Source organism: Cibotium barometz, chromosome 33 (genome assembly GCF_041138505.1).
Source record: "Cibotium barometz isolate CiBa-2024 chromosome 33, ASM4113850v1, whole genome shotgun sequence".
In the NCBI taxonomy this organism is placed as follows: domain Eukaryota; kingdom Viridiplantae; phylum Streptophyta; class Polypodiopsida; order Cyatheales; family Cibotiaceae; genus Cibotium; species Cibotium barometz.
Window position 1 is genome coordinate 26,318,857 of NC_141078.1, and position 18,635 is coordinate 26,337,491.

An 18,635-nucleotide genomic window follows, 5' to 3' on the forward strand; every position below is an offset into this window, starting at 1 on the left:
TGTCTTGCCTGCCTCCGCTTTCTGGTCTTGAGTAAGCTTAGACGCATTGTTCGAGTTCTTGGAGCCAGAGGCTCCCGTGCTCTGTCCTAGGGAAGACCTTGTCTGGTTCTGGCCTTTTCTCCCTGAGGCGGTAGTCAGCTGGGAAGTCTTGGGCTTGCCACCATTATGCTTTATTTCTGCACTCTGCGCAAGCGAGAGTGCATCTTCAAAGGTGGCTGGCCTAAACATACGCACCTCCCACTGGATTTGCGTGTCAAGGCTATACAAAAACTACCCTTTCTTGTCCGAATCAGATAAGCCTAATTGCAAACATAAAGTCGAAATTCTATTGGCAAACTGAAGGATTGGTTGCGCGTTTTGACGCGCTCCCCTGAACTCGTCTTCGAGTCGCTCAAGGTAGTGGGGCGGTAGAAACCGTTGCTTAAGGTCGCGGACAAACTCGTCCCACACATAAGCTCCCATACCTAATCTGGTGTGGGCATGAGCCCACTGAGTCCACCAAGGAATGGCCTCACCTGCGAAGTAACTGGCTAAGATCACTCTGTCAGTATCTTATCTGTCTTTCTAACTACGGCAAAGTAAGCTTCAAACTGATGCAGCCACGAATAGAGAGTTACCATTATACTTCCTGAAATTCATTTTCTCGGGAAAATGATTTAAGGGCACCGCCGGTGTCAATTTGGCGTCCAAAGCTGCTAGGTAACGCTCGTGTTCCACGCGTCGCATGGCTTCGTCTTCACGTTGTCGGATCTCCAATGCATGCATCTGCAACTCAAGCAAAGAGCACGGTTGCGGTCGTGACCCTGCGAGAGGGTCCGTGTGTTGTGGATCTGGAATCTGGGATAGGGAAGGAGAGGGAGGAGGAGATGGAAAACGCGACGTTGGAGAACGAGTACGCTCTTCCAGAGCCAAAATCTGCGCCTTCTGCTCTTCCAACTTGGTTGTCTGGTCTACGATTTCTCGCATTATCTGCTGGAACATATTTGTAACACTCAAGTCTGGTGCCCTAGCTGGGCTGCTCGGTGCACTTTGGTCCCATGGTTCTTGGTCCCTCTTGTCGTCGAAGCTCGCTATAGCAGGAAAACGCACTTCGTTTCTGGAGCGCAATCTAACCATCCACTATGTGTGTGGGAGACGTCCGGAGGCTGAAAACCAACCGTCCTTCGAGGGACAGGAGTCACTCCGAAAGGGGTAGTCCACCGGTGTTTGAAAACCAACCACACGAGCGATAAAAAATTCTGGTTTCTTTGCTGAATCTTTGCACTTGAAGTAGGCTCTGATACCACTGCAACATGCAGAAGCTTTGGGAGAGATCGGTAACTTCAATGCTCAAAAATCAGCACACTTTTCGTGACGGAGTTAACGCACAAAACTGAATGAAGATGTGCAGAAAATAGAGAGAGAGAGGGAGAGAGGAGAGGACACAGTATTGGGTCCCGAATACCCTCTGTAGGGCCCTCACCACGAATGGTGTATTTGCTTTATTAGAATGATGCAAATCTGAAAAGGAAATACAGAAAACTTGACCTTTCTTGGCTGAGATAACTCTGCCCTTGACCTGCAGTCCTTCATCCCTTTACGTTAGTACTCCTTGGCTGTCCTGGCCCTTGATTGCCATAGCACTTGGTGAATTATATTATGAGATAAAACAATTCCATCGATATATCTTGGAAAGGATCTTTGAAAATGGGTAAAGGTTGTAATAACCCTATCTTCTTCCCACTAGAAGCTTTCACTTTCTGACAAATGTCACAGTGTTGCACATGAGTGAACACATCTCGCCTCAATCATGGCCAGTAAAATTGCCTTTCTAGCTTCTACAGAGTCGAATTCATGCCGGTGTAACCACGAATGATGACGTCATGGACGTCATGGAGAAGAGCTACCTTGAACGACTTCATGACACAAAGTACGCCTTTGTAGACAAGCCAACCATCTCGTATCAAAAAGTGGCATGGTCCTGTGGCATCTAATGCCTGCTCCCTCTGTGTACCAAAATCCTCAGAATCCGCATACATGTGCTTCATGTCATCTAGTCTTGACTCTTGTACCAACAAGGTCGAGTCTAGTGTTTTGAATCATAGTCATTGTTCCGTTCTGCATCGGCCACTGGGTTGGCCTTTCTTTGAATGCACTCTATTATACCACCATATTGCCGAAAGATTTGGTACTCCATTGTGCACTTGACATGGCCTGAATCCAACGCAATGTCTAATGGTCAGTGTGACCTCAAATTCTCGGCCATAAAGAAAATGCTTCCAATGTTCTAGGGTCTGAGTTACTGCGAGAAGTTCTCGTTCATAGACCAAGTAATTCTTTGTTGCAGGTAATAACTTATGAGACATGTAGGCTACTGGATGGCCATTTTGTTGTAACACAACTCCTATCACGATGTTACTCGTATCGGTGATTACTTACTTGGAATGGCTCGTCCAATTTTGAGAACACCTTGTTTTTTTTGGTTTCCGTGTGCCGCTTTTCCTCATCAGGGCTGATTTATTTTGTATTGTTTATGGACATTGGGCCATGACTATTGATTCATCATGATTCATGTGACATGAACACTTTAAACTTATAAGTTTTAACCTATGTAGTGTCAGGTATGGTTTTTTTTTTTGTGGCATGGAATGATGGATGATTGGATCATGGATAGTGGACCATGGTCTTTGAATCATGATCATTTGACATTGATGATGGATGATTATATGGTTTTTGTTATTTGTGATTCAAAGACTGTAGGCTTCAAATTGATGTTTCCATGTATTCTATGCATTTAGTGCTATTTTTACATATTTTATGCGGTATATATTTGAAATTTTGTACATGCAAAAACTTGTAGATAGGAAACTTGTAGAAAACTTTGGGCTGATTTTACGAAATCCAGTTGAAACTTTTAGGAAACCCGTTTCAAACAACCTCCTAACTACTATGATCGGGGCTGCAAATGGCGACACACTATGGTGTATGAAGCTTGATTGCAACAATTCTTGGAGTTGGTGGTTCAACTTTGATTCCATTGTCTTGAATAGGTGGTATGGAAACTTACTCGAGGAATCCGAGCTTGGGAGGAGGTCTATCTTATGGTCCTTTGATCTAGACGGGGGGAGCTGGGAGGGGGATTGTTCCAAAGAAAAATCTCCTGGAACTTGTCGTGGAGATTGCGGTACTTCTCAGAAGCACTGGCCATCGTCTGGGCAGTCTGGATATAAATCATCGCACATTGTGCGTCTTTCGGTATTTCTCATTTAGCTTGCAAGTGGCTTATGAGAGGAGAGTTCAGGATTCCTGGCTCACACTTAATGGTCATTGGAACTTTGGATACATTTCAGGTAATCCGAAAAGTGTGCCTTGGCTTTTACCCCTTTGCTGGGATCTCCCACGTGCATTCATTGCATTGGACTTTCCAACAGAGTTGTTCTTCCTGTATCAATGTTTGGCTAGAACTTGTGAAACCATTGAATTTCCAAGATTATGTTTGCTCCTACAAGAGGGGAAACCATAAAGTCTCGCACAAACTCTATGCCCTGAGTCACTAGTTTGGTACATTGAGCTTCAAACTTGATGCTCGTCTTCATGCCTATGCTAAAACCCTCAACCTTCTTGTCTACCAAAGTCCGTAGGAACCCGGCTCGCTCAGCGACGTGTTCCGTGACCATATCCTCCGCGTGCCGCCATTCTCAAACAAGACGACTCTCTGGCACCTATCTAGCCAAAAGCCTTGAGCAGTCGTCGTGCCCATACTCTTGGTCTTGGACACCCTTCTGCATATCTTCGAACTCCCAGGTAACGATTGCACCAATCGAAGAACTAGGGTTTGAAGTACCACAGACGGCTGCTTGGGGGTGTGTGGGAGCGGAGCACACGACAGAAGTGTGGAGGTTGGAGTGGTAGTCTTCTTTGGACAACCTTAGAAATGTGTCTTTTTGTGTGACAAAAGAAACACCTATCCTCCTCCTTGCACTGAGTTGTCTCTTCTGCACGCAGTTTCCTACTGATACTCCTGCTTGAGTTCTCTGATCTGGAGTAAGCTTGGGCGCGTTAGTCCAGTCTTGGAGCCAGAGGCTCCCATGCTTTGTCTTGGGGAAGACCCTGTCTGGGTTTTGGCCTTTTATCCCCGAGGCGGTACCTTGGGAGTCGAAGGTTGGGCAGTGGAAAGTCTTGGGCTTTCTGCCATTGTACTTCATTTCAGCACCCTGGTCAAGTGAGAGTGCATCCTCGAAGGTGGATGGCCAAAACATACACCCCTCCCATTGGATTTGCGTGTCAAGACCATAAAGGAATTGCCCTTTCTTGTCCTTGTTTGAAATGCCTAATTGCAAACACAAGTTCAAAATTTTATTGGCAAATTGAAGGACTCGTTGCGCGTTTTAAGAACATGCACCCTTGAACTCGTCTCTGAGCCGCTCAAGGTAATGGGGCGGTAGAAACAGTCACTTAACATCGAGGACAAACTCGTCTTTGGGCCGCTTAAGGTAATGGGGCGGTAGAAATCGTCGCTTAAGATCGAGGACAAACTCGTCCCAGACATAAGCTGCCATACCTAATCTGGTGTTGGCATGGGCCCATTGGGTTCACCATGGAATGGCCCCTCACCTTCTAAATACCAACTAGCCAAGATCACTCTGTCAGTATCATTTTTTCTTACAGCAACAAAATAAGCTTCAAATTGATGCAACCACGAATAAAGGGTTGTGGAGTCGAGTATATCGTTTTACTTATTGAAGTTCATCCTCTTGGGAGGATGATGTCAGAATACGCAGGGGAGATGATGACCAGATCTTGGAACACGAGCAAAACGCAATGCATAAAAATAACAGCACAAGAGAGAGAATGGTAGAGGCGTGTAACTCTGCTTTATATACACAAGAAGATCCCGGGAATACTACAATGGTGACAAGGGGGCTGGGGGCCATTTTATATGGCCCCCCAACAACAGTTGGCGTGCTGTAGGGTAGCCGACACGCCCTGATCCTCCACGACCAGCCAACACAGCCAATCGGCCAGCTGTCAACAGTCGGCCAGCATAGATGTGGAGTCGTGGTTTAGTACTATCAGTCGGCCAGCTCATGGGCCCTCCTGCCAACCCTGGGCATCCACCCAAGCCACAGAAAAATAGGAAAAATGGGGGGAAAATACGGGGAGTGAGGAAAAATGATAAGACACCTACAGAGGGCGGGCACACCCACAACGGAGGCCCTGGTGTATATATATAGACAGGAGATGACTTCTAACACCCCCTCTCAGCTCCTGGCTGTGAAACCAACCACATGGAGCTGGGGTGCCGCTTGAGCAAATCCTGAGATAGCGACTTCGTGAAGAGGTCCATCGTACTGTCCTCCGTCGAACAGAACTCTAGCAAGATGTCATCAGCAACGATCTGCTCACGAACAAAGTGCCTCTGGATGACCATGGGTTCCTCGAGTGGAAGCCCAATCCTGCAATGCAACCTCTGCAGCCTCACCACCTCACAAGCAGCATCACAAGCAGTCCGGTACTCTGCCTCTGTCGTCGACAAGGCAAAAGATGACTGCCTCTTACTGCTCCGTAAAACTGCTCCTGGGCCTGAAGTAGATCTCCTCGTGTCCGGATCTCCTCCCCAAACTGAGTGACTCCAACCGTGGAGTTGGACTCCATCAATCAATCCTCCTCTTGTGTACAAGAGTCCATGATCCTTCGCATGCCGCAAAAACCACAGGAAACTCAATCCTGCCTCCCAGAGAGTCATCTGCAACCATGAGCTCAACTGCCTCATTAGGAAGCTCCTGTCCAATCTGGTGTCCATCAACCGAATCAATGAACCATTCTGCTTCTGAGTCAAAGAGGCATCACACAGCTCACAAGGATCAACACCTGTTACGGTGCAAAGCCTAGTCTTGGAAACCTGCTGAAGACCAGGCAAGGCCTTCTGAAACCTGTCAACCACCCCCCTGAATCCGGAACCACAAAGCCTAGAGAATGCACCTCCTTCTGCAAGTAATCAACTGCCACTTGCTTGGCTTTCCGAAAGGTCCCCGTGGAAAGAACATTCTCATCTACAGGAGGTTCTTTGTCCCGAATACTACGAGACATCAGAGCATAAGTTACCTGTTCAGTTTCCTCTGAGTGACAAACACAAGAACTACCAACATTTGTATTGGAGAGTTCCTGCCAACTGCTGCGATCTACTGGCAAGCTATCCACCATCTGGTCTCGGAAAGCCTGAACCTGCAACGTATCCACACTTAAGTGGCCATTACCAGACAACCACTCATCCTGGGAGAGAGAGTGTAAACTCCATTCTCCACTCCGCCTTCCCAAATCACTTGGCTTGTTGCTTTGTCCCGGAGAGCAACAAAATGCTCATCAAACTCCACCCGTACGCCAGTCTTGCAAACCTAATGCACTGACAACAGATGAAAACCAAGTGACGGAACATACAACACCTGGGAGGAATGCTTCCCCCCTCTGCCATCGGGAACTATCTCCATCCTGCCCTCACTGTGAACTGGGATAGTGGATGTATCCCTGGTAAGAATGTGACCAGAATACTTGCAGAGATCGTGTAAATCAGAACGGGAAGGAGTCATGTGCCAGGAAGCACCACTGTCTAGAATCCACTCCCGAGTATCCGTTGCGGAGAATCCTCCAACCTCCTCCCTGCCTGAAGAAAATGAAACATCGGTGTCCATCACCTCCAGGTGCACAAAAGCCGGAGTCTTCATGATTGCTGCTGAGGAATCTTCACCCTTCTCGGTCTTCCGCTTGGGACACTGCCTCCAATAGTGGCCTTTCTCGCCACAATCATTATAGGTCCTCTCTGCCTTTAGTTTCTTCTCAGAAGACTTCTCCGACGAAGCCTTCCCTTTGCCCGTGTTACGGCCTTTCGATCGTTGGCCAGTTAAGGCCTCCGAACCTCCACCTTGAGGAGGGTTCGTGAATCGTTCCTTCTAGTCCAAGACCATGGGCACAAGCTCCTCCCATGTGATGGTGCTGAGCCTGCCATTGGTAATCAAAGACGAGTAAAATACTGAGTACTGAGAGGGCAAGTGTGACAGCAACGTTATGGCCATGTCTTGTGACGATATCTCCTTCCCAGCCTGAAGAACTTTCTGTTGAAGAGCCTGCAGCTTGTTAATATGCTCCCGCATCGTCAACAACTTTGCAGGGCTCATAACTCGCATCTGTACTTCCAAGGAAATCCTCGTCATGGGCGATACCCTGCTGTAAAGAGAAGCCAAATGCTGCCATATACCTCTGGCCAGCGTCATATGCTTTACGTGATTGATTACTTGTGGTGTGCAGTTGAGAAAGATAAACGAACAGACCTTGGCGTTGACACAATCCCACATCTGTGCCTGTGCCTCCCGGTCCTTTCGGATCAACAGTAACTCCCCTTCCTCTACGTCCAGCCGTGGAACCCCAACAACGACGAAATCAGCGAGGTTGTAAGACTCCAGAACAGATTCCATCATAACCTTCCATATGGCGTAGTTGTTTCCATCCAACTGACGGTCCACCGGGAACGTGGGGAGTGTCAGGATCTTCACATGCCTCTTGGCCATCTCAAACATATCTGCCATTGCGGGGATGTACTCTGAAAAGGGTGGGTGGGTGGGAACAAAGAAGAACTAACACCTGCAAGTGGCTGTCCAGCAAATCAGCCCGCCGTCCTCTTGCTTCTCCTCTTCCCAAACAGTCCCGAACAGTCCACCAATCAGCAACACAACAGTCCCCCTCTTGCTCACACAAATCCCAAGAACTATCTAGAGCCTAGGCTCTGATACCATGTCAGAATACGCAGCGGAGATGATGACCAGATCTGGGAACACGAGCAAAACGCAATGCAGAAAAATAACAGCACAAGAGAGAGAATGGTAGAGGCGTGTAACTCTGCTCTATATACACAAGAAGATCTCGGGAATACTACAATGGTGACAAGGGGGCTGGGGGCCATTTTATATGGCCCCCCAACAGCAGTCGGCTTGCTGTAGGGCAGTCGACAGGCCCTGATCCTCCACGACCAGCCAACACAGCCAGTCGGCCAATTGTCAGCAGTTGGCCAGCACAGATGTGGAGTCGTGGACCAGTACCATCAGTCGGCCAGCTCATGGGCCCTCCTGCCAACATTGGGCATCCACCCAAGCCACAGAAAAATAGGAAAAATGGGGGAAAAATACGGGGAGTGAGGAAAAATGATAAGACACCTACAGAGGGCGGGCACACCCACAACAGAGGCCCTGATGTATATATATAGACAGGAGATGACTTCTAACTGATGACTCGAGGAAGCAGCTGGTGTTGCTCTTGTGTTTAAAGCTGCAAGGAATCTTTCGTGTTCCATGCGTAGCTTGGTGTCTTCTTGTGAGGCAGCATGGGATGTTGCCGCACGGTCTTCCATTCAACGAATCTCCAATGCTCGCATCTGCAACTTGAGTGTGTTGAACTCGGCTACGGTGCTAAGCCTTTAGAAGGGTTGTCAGGAAGAGGATTTGCTATCGGGATGTGGGAAAGAGAAGGAGAGAGAGGAGGTGACGGAGAAAAAGGGGTTGGAAAACGTATTCTTTGGGTTCTTTCTTCTAGGGCCAAGATCTGTTGTAACTTGGGTGAACACAATGCTAATCAATACACTTAAATACACTAAGATTTGATGGACACTTGCTCAAATACAAGAAGTAATTTGTTGAATTGACAAGAGACACACAATGAGCCGGAACGGCCGATCCCTCTCTCAAATAAAGTATATTGATCTTGGGAGAATCAAGTACATACTGTCATGGGCATTTCTGACCAGATTTCCATACCAATGCATATGAATACAGTATTGCAAACCAGTGGTTGTCGATGTAGACTTGCAATCCACACTACCCTCTCAAGTGCCCATGTTCCCTACCATCTGCTCTATTGTTCCACCAACACATGGTAGCAGCAATCTGCAAGAGAGCACGTAGGACAAGAGAACACCACACAGGATATGTGATCTTGTAATCCGGTTCCTCCCTCCTGCTACTTGCTTTCATATTTAAGCATTAAAGCTTACCAATTGGAAGTAGAGTCGATGACAGCGGAAGTCTTTCGCGATGGAAGTCCTTGGAGTGAAGAGATCTTCGATTTGTCGCATTTCTTCGCGACAAAAGTCTTCAAGAGGATGAAGGGAACCTTGGGAAAGCTTTCCCTATGGTTCAACTTGAGAAAGGAGGGTTGAAGTTAGGGTTTTCAGCAAAAGACCAGAAATTACAGCAATAAAGAGAGCTGTTTTGCTGAATTTTAGTCATTGGGAGTGTGTAGGAGAGTGATTAACATCCGGAAACACTCTTGGAAGCTTGAGAAACACCTTAGCAAGCTTGGAAATGGTGTTGGGTAGAAAAAGTGCAGAAAATGCAGCCCAACACCCCCTCATGAAGGAGGCGCCAATCTCTTGAGAGAGGAGGAGGAGTGAGGTGGTGAGTTGTCCAGTGTAGGTGGCAGGCAAGTGCTTTGTGGAGCAAGCTGGAGTGGACACATGGCTGGTTACTCCCTTTGTACAAAGGGGATAAGATCTGGGCGGTGGACATTCGGTTATGTCCACCTCGAGACATCAATGTGTGAACATCGGGCTGGTCATAATTTATAAGTGAGTTTTGGTCACCGAAAACTTAATGAATTGTATACACACTCACTTATAAATTAGTGCTAACTCCTAAGGCTAGGTTTATGACCAATACTTACCACCTGTCACATGCCACATAACCATGTCAACAGACAGTTTCACACGCACGGTTCGCTTTGGGCGTCCCCTTACCTTGAACTACACATTGGTCAAGCAAGCATGAAAACAGCATGCAATTTCAATTGCAAGCAAGCACATAAAAATGCTATGCAATGCAGCATTGGTACGGACAATCCCCGTTCATGAGACTATACCAAAATAGTTGTGCTCTAGTTAAGTACATGAGGTATCAGACCCAATGGAACACCAATCCACCAAGCATTTTCGGGCATCTACACAGAGGCACAAGTCCCAACGGAAAGCCAAGTCCACAATATCACATAAGTGGCATCAATCCCCGGCAATTTGGTGCTCTGGTCTACGATTGCTCGCATCAATGTTTGTAACGTGTCGTTCACACCCATGTCTGCTGCACTCGAAGGATTGCCTAGTGCTCCTTATTCCGAAGTTCTTTGTTCTCTCTGTTCGTCGAAGCTTGCCATAGCATGAATATGCACTTCCTTTGTGGAACACAATAAAACCATCCACTATGCGTGTGGGAGACTTTCCGGAGGCTAAAAACCAACCGTCCTTCTAGGGATAGGAGTCACACCGAAAGGGGTGGTCCTTTGGCGTTTAGAAACCAACTACACAAGCAAATTTTTTTCTTTCTTTCTTTTTTTCTGTTTTTTCTGGCTGAATCACTTGAAGAAGGCTCTGATACCAATGTAACATGCGGAAGCTTAGTGGTGGAATCGGTAACTTCAATGTTCATAATTCAGACGGGACTAGTTTTCACTCCAAGTCCTGTACCTTCTGTTCAAATATGTTCTTGTGGCATCCAAGTGCGGGATGCACGTGACATAAAAAATCCATGTCCCAAATAAATGGGCGAGACTAAATAAGTCTCCATAATACTAATATCAAAATCATGTCCCAAAACAAATGGGCGAGAGAAAACAGTCCCATAAGTCCAGATATTGTAATCTTGTCCCGAAATAAATGTGTGAGATAGAAGCGAGATCAAGAGTAACATGGGAAAATGGAAAACATAGGAAACTTGGGAAGCTACTAAGAGGGGACGAAAGTGTCCACAGAGACATCTTTGGGCGCGTAAGGCTCATGAATGTTTGAGGGTATAGACAAGTCCTCCGTGAATGAAATCCCTCATAGGTTGCTGAAGCATGAAGACAAGCTCCTTCGGGGTGAACTGCCTGGAGAGTATCTGCTGGTGATTTGTGACGATCTCTCTAATCCTCCCATGCCATCTGGATCTTCTACGGATACCCCGAGGAAAAGGGCGTCTGTCCTGACATAGTTGAGAGGCTTCTATAATTAAGCATTACCAATTGCAAGTAGAGTCGAAGACAACGGAAGAGTCTTCGTGATTGGAGTGTTGAAATCTTCAATTTGTAGCGATCCTTTGCGACAAAAGTCTTCAAGAGGATGAAGGAAATCTTGGGAAAGCTTCGCCTATGGTTCAACTTGAGAAAGGAATGCTAAAATTAGTGTTTTTTGCCAAAAGACCAGAAATTACAGAAAATATAAGAGTTGTTTTACTGAATTTCAGTCATTGGGAGTGTGTAGGATCGTGGATACTACCTAGAAACACTCTTGGAAGCTTGGAAAATACACTAGCAAGCTTGGATATGGAGTTGGGAAGGATAAAATGCAGAAAATGCAGCCAAAGTGGCTCATGAAGGGAGGCACCTACTGCTAGAGAGAGGGAAGAGAGATGATGAGATGTCCACCTTGGGTGTTAGGCATAGAGGACAAGTGACTTGTGGTGCAAGCTAGGATGGACACATGACTGATTGTTCCCTTTGTACAAAGGGGATAAGGTTTGGGCGATGGGCATTTAGTTTTGTCCACCTTGGGACATCACACAGGGTTGGCCATAATTAGAAGTGAGTTTTGGTCGCCCAAAATGTAATGAAAGATGTAGAAATTCACTTATAAATTAATGCTAATTCCTGAGGCTAGGTTTTTGACCAATGCTTACCACCTGTCACATGCCGCATAACCATGTCAGAAGACAGTTCCACATGCACGGTTCATGGGCGGGCGTCCCCTTATCCGAAAGGGACCGAAACTACACATTGGTCAGGCAAGCATGAAAACAACATGCAAATTCAATTATAGCCAAGCACATAAAGTTGCTATGCAATGTAGAATTGGTATGGATAATTCCCGTTCATGAGACTATACCAAAATAGACGTGTTATAGGCAAGTACACGAGATACCAGACCGAATGGAACACCAATCCTCCAGGCATTTTTGGCATGCACACATAGGCACAAGTCCTAGCGGAAAGCCAAGTCCACAGTATCACATGAGTGGCATCAATCCCCGGCATATGTAATTGACATGGATTCCTGTCCAATGTACATACATAATGAGAAAGCACGGGTGCACCAATTCATATGTAATTGCCATGGGCTCTTGTCCAATGTACATACATAATGAGAAAGCACGGGTGCACCAATTGGGTACACACACACACACACACACACACACACACACACACACAGAGGTGGACACATGTACATATGACTCCGAATCCCAACAGTTTTAGAGCCGTGGCTTTGCACATGACTCTTTCTTCAGTTGCTGTCTTCAAATACATGTGGTGGAATAACACAGCCAGTAGATTTGATGCAAAGCACGAGGAAGGATATTCTCAAGGATTATGATGAAACAATGAAACCTGCAAGGTGTTAAACCTTGAGAACTTACTCCTTGAAGAGAAGCATGGTGACGTGGGAGAATTTAGAAGAGAGGAAAGTCAAAAAGAGAGAAGGAAGAAGAATGAAGAGAAAAGTAAGAAAAAGAAGAGAAGGAAGAGTAACAAAAAGGTGAAGAGAACTTTGGAAGGAGATAGTAGGTAGTTGCACAAGAAGGCAGAGGAAGAGAGTATAGGCAATGGGAGATGGAATAATCACAAATTTTGGGCAGATTATGGGTTAAACACAAGTGGTGGATGAGGGATCAAGAGTAAATATGCACGAAGCATGTAAGAAACTCCCAAAATCGGGCTTTTTATTACAAAGAGGTTTTATCTAGGTTTTCAAATGTTTTGGGTTAGAAACAGTTCGAATCGAAGGTTTTGCTTGAGGGTTAAAGCTTAAGATTCTTTGCAAAATGTTTTTGGCCAAGATGATAAGGTTGATGGCTTAAATCTTGTTAGTAGGGTCCGATGAAATCAAGATTCACTTATTTCCCTTGCTAGGTTTGAGACTTTATGCTCACTTTTTTTTTTTTTTTTTGGGGTGGGGTGGGGGGGAGGCAGGATCACGTTTCACACAACAAAGCTCTCGTAGATCAAGGGTCTGCTCACAGACTAATGATCTGACTGAGGATGCTTGTCAGGACCTTAGACTGGCTTTTTCCAGTATTGATGGATCATGTAGTCACAAGGTATTGCTACTTGGACTTGATGCTATGACGTCATTAGTCTGATGTATTGGCACCTTGGTTATACCATCCATCATTGTCTTCCAGCACTGGGTTCATTGATTTTATTTTCCACAGGGTTTTCTAGCTTCAGATTTTTGGTAGACAACACATTTCTGACTTTTGTAGTATTTTTTAGTTTGTCCTTGTCTAAATGTTGTATTGCAGGGAGCCTCTACAGCATTAGACACAATCTTTTCTCCAGTTTTCCACTTATTCAAAGGTTCAAGTGGAGACGCATCAAATAGTTGCACTAGCAGTGGTACGTTGTTATGGTGTGCATGTATGGGGTGTGGCTCTTATCGTTGGACTGGTGCGTAATGCCATATGCACCATCTCATAAAGTGCTGTATGTAGATCATGAGTGCTTGATGTGAAGCTTTTGTTACAGTTGAACTAGCTGATAGTTCAGACGAAAAGCAGGATGCGGATGCAGACACAAGAGGCAAAGGCTGTGCAGAGCGAGGTACAGAAGGCCCGGAATCGGATGCTGCAGCTGAATATCAAGCCTTGGAGAAGGCAGGTTCTCCTGTCTCTGGGCAAGTTGTAGTTGTATCACTATCTTCCCGCGTTGGACATGGCATGGAGTGGTCACTTGGGGATGAAAACGGACATCCTGCTCAATCTGCTGACCTGATGGAGGAGGATGGGCTTTTGGATTCTGAAGGGGCATCCTTGTGCCTGGCGATTCAACAGACCAAGTCTTTGGATTGTGACTCTGAAAGCAGTCGGGGTGAAGCTGTGGCGGATTATGACCATGATGATTTTGACCCCTATCTTTTTATCAAACATTTACCAGATCTTTCGGAAGTGGTATCAACATGTCGTCCTGCTGTCTTGCTTCCCAAACAGACGCGGCGTTGTCCTCCAATTACCCTTGTTTTGGATCTCGATGGTAAGTCCCACAGTTGGTCTGGTCATTTGAGGGTGTTGGCATGCGTGTTCATGTGGGTGTGTTTGCTTGCATGCATGGTTGGATGGAATGTGACCCATGTGCCGGTAGGGGTGAGTGTGCATGCTTGTGCAATTCTATCTAGTGTCACTGACATTCATCCACACTGTTTCCCACCTCAACAGAGACATTGGTTCACTCTACTTTCGAACACTGTGAAGATGCAGACTTCACTTTTCCTGTAATCTTCAATTGTCAGGAGTACACTGTCTATGTACGGCGCAGGCCACATTTGCAGATGTTTATGGAGAGGGTTGCCCAAATGTTCGAAATCATTGTGTTCACAGCGAGTCAAAGTGTGTATGCAGAACAATTACTAAATGTTTTGGATCCAAAGAGAAGGCTTATACGACATCGTGTGTTTCGGGATTCATGTGTTTTTGTGGAGGGAAATTATTTGAAAGATCTCACTGTCTTGGATCGGGATCTATCTAAGATGGCAATAGTGGACAATTCTCCCCAGGTAAGAACATGGATTTGACTAAGCTGGTGGAAACTATGCACAGCTGGTACGTTTTCCAGGCATTGTGAGTCTGCCCAAGTGCACAAATAAGGGATTGACATGTTTTGTTTCAGGCTTTTGGTTTTCAGGTAGACAATGGCATACCGATTGAGAGCTGGTTTGATGACCAATCAGATTGTGCTCTAACTGGGCTACTTCCGTTTTTGGAGACTTTGGTCGGTGTAGATGATGTGAGACCTATAATTGCTAAAAAGTTCAACCTCCGTCAGAAAGTTGCTGCAGCTATGGAGCCTCCCCCCATAGGCAGCCGAGGTTATCCCTTAGAGCTGCACTCCTGATGATAAGCAATATGTCGTTTTTGGTAAAAGATTTTGTATGAATCAAACGTTGCTGCAGCTGTGGAGTCTCCCTCCATAGGCAGCCAAGGTTATCCCCTAGAGCTGCACTCATGATGATAAGCAGTATGCAGTTTGTGGTAAATGCTAATGTATGAATCGAATGTTGTTGGCTTCCATGATTCAACGACTCTTTACATGGCATGAAGTGTCTTAGACATTCTCAGGCCAGTTAAATAATGTAGTCATGCTGAGCTGTCCTGATGCCTGGTCCTTTATGATTAAGATATTTGACTGTTAGATACAGCTAGCCTTGGCGGGCCTTATTGTGCATGGTCAAAGCTTATTATTCTAACACAGCTTTGTCTGCAAGCATTTATCGCACCGATCTCCCATCTCTATAGTCAGAACTCCAGCAGACCTGAATTCTTTTGCAGTTTCTGCGTGCCAAACAGAACAACGGATCATGTAACCTGGGTTCTAACGTCAATTGGTGGAAATGTATGGGAGTTTTGAAGACCATTGTCAATCTGATTTCCACATGCACATCCCATTTTGTGCACTTATCCTTTGCCCAGCTCACAACACTATCTGCTTAAGCGGCATGTGCATAGAATCTCTTCTCAATCACTCTCAAATATATTTCTTTGCAATTATTGAGTACTCTAAATTTCTGCCTTTCCTTTTAAGCCCTTGTTTTCCCCATTTTGCTTGTTACAGAATCTACCTTTAGCTGATTAGTAATTTATACATCTAGTTTCTAACCTAGAAATTCTATTCTGTCTCAAATATATTTCTTTGCAATTAATTATTACCTTAACTATTAGTAATCGATATATCTAGTTTCTAACCTAACAATCCTAGATTTTTGTTGATTGTTTCTGCAAAGGGATGTTTTCGGAAGTGCAGTAATTCCCATTGTATTTTCCCTCCTGTACAGAATGTAATTACACTGCATACACGCATGTGCTTTGTATATGCATATTCATGCATACATTCAGTGTACATCATAAACATACATATTGCATGGCCTCCAGAGTAGGTGTTGGACTGTCTGCACGGTCTTGAAGTTGTATAAGATGCGGCTGGCAAAGGTAACCGTTGTGCCTCGTGGGCTCTAGCCCAGTGGTACCAGCGGTAACACACTTGCAACCGTAAAATGAGGTATTGAGTTTGAATTCTGTACCCTCACTCAAAAAAGGGGTAAGCATACCTTGAAAGAAAGTTGTTTGTTTGGAAGGTGATGGCAAGGCCAACAGCATTGAGTATGTGGACTCCACATGTTGGCCAGAAGTATACAGTAGATGGAGCAAGAAGGGAGGGGGGGGGGGTGGTTGTTTACAGCCAATTCCCTTATGCTGGAGCAATCACTTGCTTTCATAACTCATATCAGCATTGAGTATTTGGATTCCACATCTTGGTCGGAAGAATACGGTTATTTTGATGACCTGTGATTGTGAGTTCACTAAATTGAAGGCATTAAAGGCAAAAAGCTATCATCTAAAACCCAACTAAGACAGCAAGAGCAAGATACAGAGGTTATATCCTAACGTTGATGGTTAAATCTTAGAGGTTCTCTCTATGTTGATGGCTAAATCTTAGAGGACCTCTTTATGTGTTATTTTTTCTTTTCAAACTAAGAGAAAGTAAAAGGTATTATTGCTTTGCCTACACACAATGGTAGTGAATCATTTTCGATGCCTACTCGTCTAGCTGTCAGACCATGCATGCTAATAATAAGGATGACTCAAACAAGATGGAATCTAAGTAAATCTTGGGAACATCCATGACACTAAACCACCAATCACCACAGATGCAATGAAGTGGTTCAGCTCTCAAGTGGCTCTAGCAGGGGTATTTATAAGAGCTAGGATACTTGCTACGCTTTTGGGATTACCTTGCTTGCTTGGGATGCCTTCAATGGCCTGCTACACATTGCATGTTCAAGGTGGGTAAGCGCTTACCAAGGCAAGGCATCCACATCTATCTATAGAATGGAGTTTCTTCACATTAGCTAGCCAAGGTAAACCATATCAAGGTCTGCCTTTAGTGCTGGTTTTTAATGGCATAAAAATCAAGTTTCGCTTAGGCAAAGCATTACATTACGCTCTCGTGCTTTCGTTTAAGCCTAAAAATGGCTATAACAAATAAATTCGAACGTATTCCTTTAAGAAAGTTTAAAGTTTTGTTTTTTTAGAGTGCCTTCTCATTTTGTGCTCACAATACCTCCTTTTTCTTACTTTTTCAGTCTCCTTAGGCCTTCTATCTACCTTCAACGCTTGATGAGAATTCGATCTTTTTTCAAAGGTCACAAATCTTTATTTTTCTGGTTTGCAAACTACAAGTAGAATATATAATCTCTACTTATCTCCCTTGCACCTAGCAGTAAGCGAATCTCATAACCCTTGGTCATCTTTATACCTTCCTGAATCATTCCTTAGTCATATTAAGGTTCAAAAATAATGAGCAGCAACGCACTTTTTTCTTCACCCTCAAGAGTCCCTAAACATTTGGAGGTCATTTTTGGTTGACTAATTCTACCTTAGTTATATAACTAAGGTCCACATTTTCTATTTGGAGCAATAGAAAGAAATACTTTTACTTTTTTTTTTTTGGTCAAGAGCAATGGAAAAAAAATACTTATGTCGAGCAATGGAAAAAAAAACTTATGAATCTATAGGTGCTTAACTTTTGTATCCCATCCATTACAAGGGTTTGGTGAAATGTAAATTTCTTGTAGTCATCATGGCATCGTTGCTCCTAATTTTCATACTAAGAACATCTTTTCAAGGCAAAGACTCTTCTCAGAACCTTTCTTCATGTCTTTATATTGACTTTGCTAGCTTTCTTTATTTTTAGTACCATAGGTCTTGTGATTGAATGGCCTTCTAACATGCATTCTTTGGCCTTGATTAAGATTATTGACTAAATGCTTTAACTTAATCTTTGGATGCCAGTTCCTTTTTGTATTTACTCTCATTGCATGTTACTTGACGTTATGTCTTATAGCTTGGATCTAATCATATTCCTATAGCCTTTATTGTACCTATGGCCTTGATTAAGATTAATGACTAAATGCTTTAACTTAATCTTTGGATGCCAGTTCCTTTTTGTATTTACTTTCATTGCATGTTACTTGACGTTATGTCTTATAGCTTGGATCTAATCATATTCCTATAGCCTTTATTGTACCTATGTGCCGGTTCCTTCTTGTATTTGCTCTCATTGCATGTCACACACCATGTCTTATAGCTTGGATGTAATCATTTTCCTATGGTTTTCATTGATCTATTTGTTTGGCCACAAAAGGGTGAGACTTGTACCTTGGCCTCGATAATTATTATCAAATGCATGGGTGGATTGGCTTTATTTAAAGGCTCACCATTGGAGTGAGTAAAGATATACGGTGAATCCCATACACCATTGATGTCATTCAGTTTGCAAAGACGTGACATTGATGACAAGGGGGTTTGGAAGTTGACACTTGACAAGGGGTGTTGTTTGATCCGGAGGTCATCCATTCGATTGAATGGTAGTGACGATTTTTAGGACACACACACACACACACACTTACACACACACACACACATGCATATGCATACACACACATGCTTGCATGCTCACTCACACACACATGTATGCACACACAGACACACATAGATGCGCTAATCACAGTCACTATAACAATATTACTTCATAGTGATGATTTTACACTTAGAAATTTTTCTCCACAAACCCATGAACCCCCTCGCTTTAAGCCTTGCTTA

General features: G+C 44.6%; 1 protein-coding gene across 2 annotated transcripts in view; it reads left to right on the top strand.

The window, feature by feature from the left end:
* The window catches only part of LOC147619447 (uncharacterized), a 33,246-nt gene extending 17,718 nt beyond the window's left edge, over positions 1 to 15,528 (top strand). Inside the window, exons 3-7 of one of the 2 annotated variants that reach the window (XM_086773118.1) lie at positions 12,955 to 13,082; positions 13,287 to 13,431; positions 13,510 to 14,013; positions 14,196 to 14,533; positions 14,647 to 15,528. In XM_086773118.1, the coding sequence (XP_086629244.1) occupies positions 12,955 to 13,082; positions 13,287 to 13,431; positions 13,510 to 14,013; positions 14,196 to 14,533; positions 14,647 to 14,871 (1,340 nt within the window). In that variant the 3' untranslated portion in view covers positions 14,872 to 15,528. The remainder of the gene's footprint in view (positions 1 to 12,954; positions 13,083 to 13,286; positions 13,432 to 13,509; positions 14,014 to 14,195; positions 14,534 to 14,646) is intronic. The other variant, XM_086773120.1, reaches the window with a different exon arrangement.
* Positions 15,529 to 18,635: the final 3,107 nt, after the last annotated feature.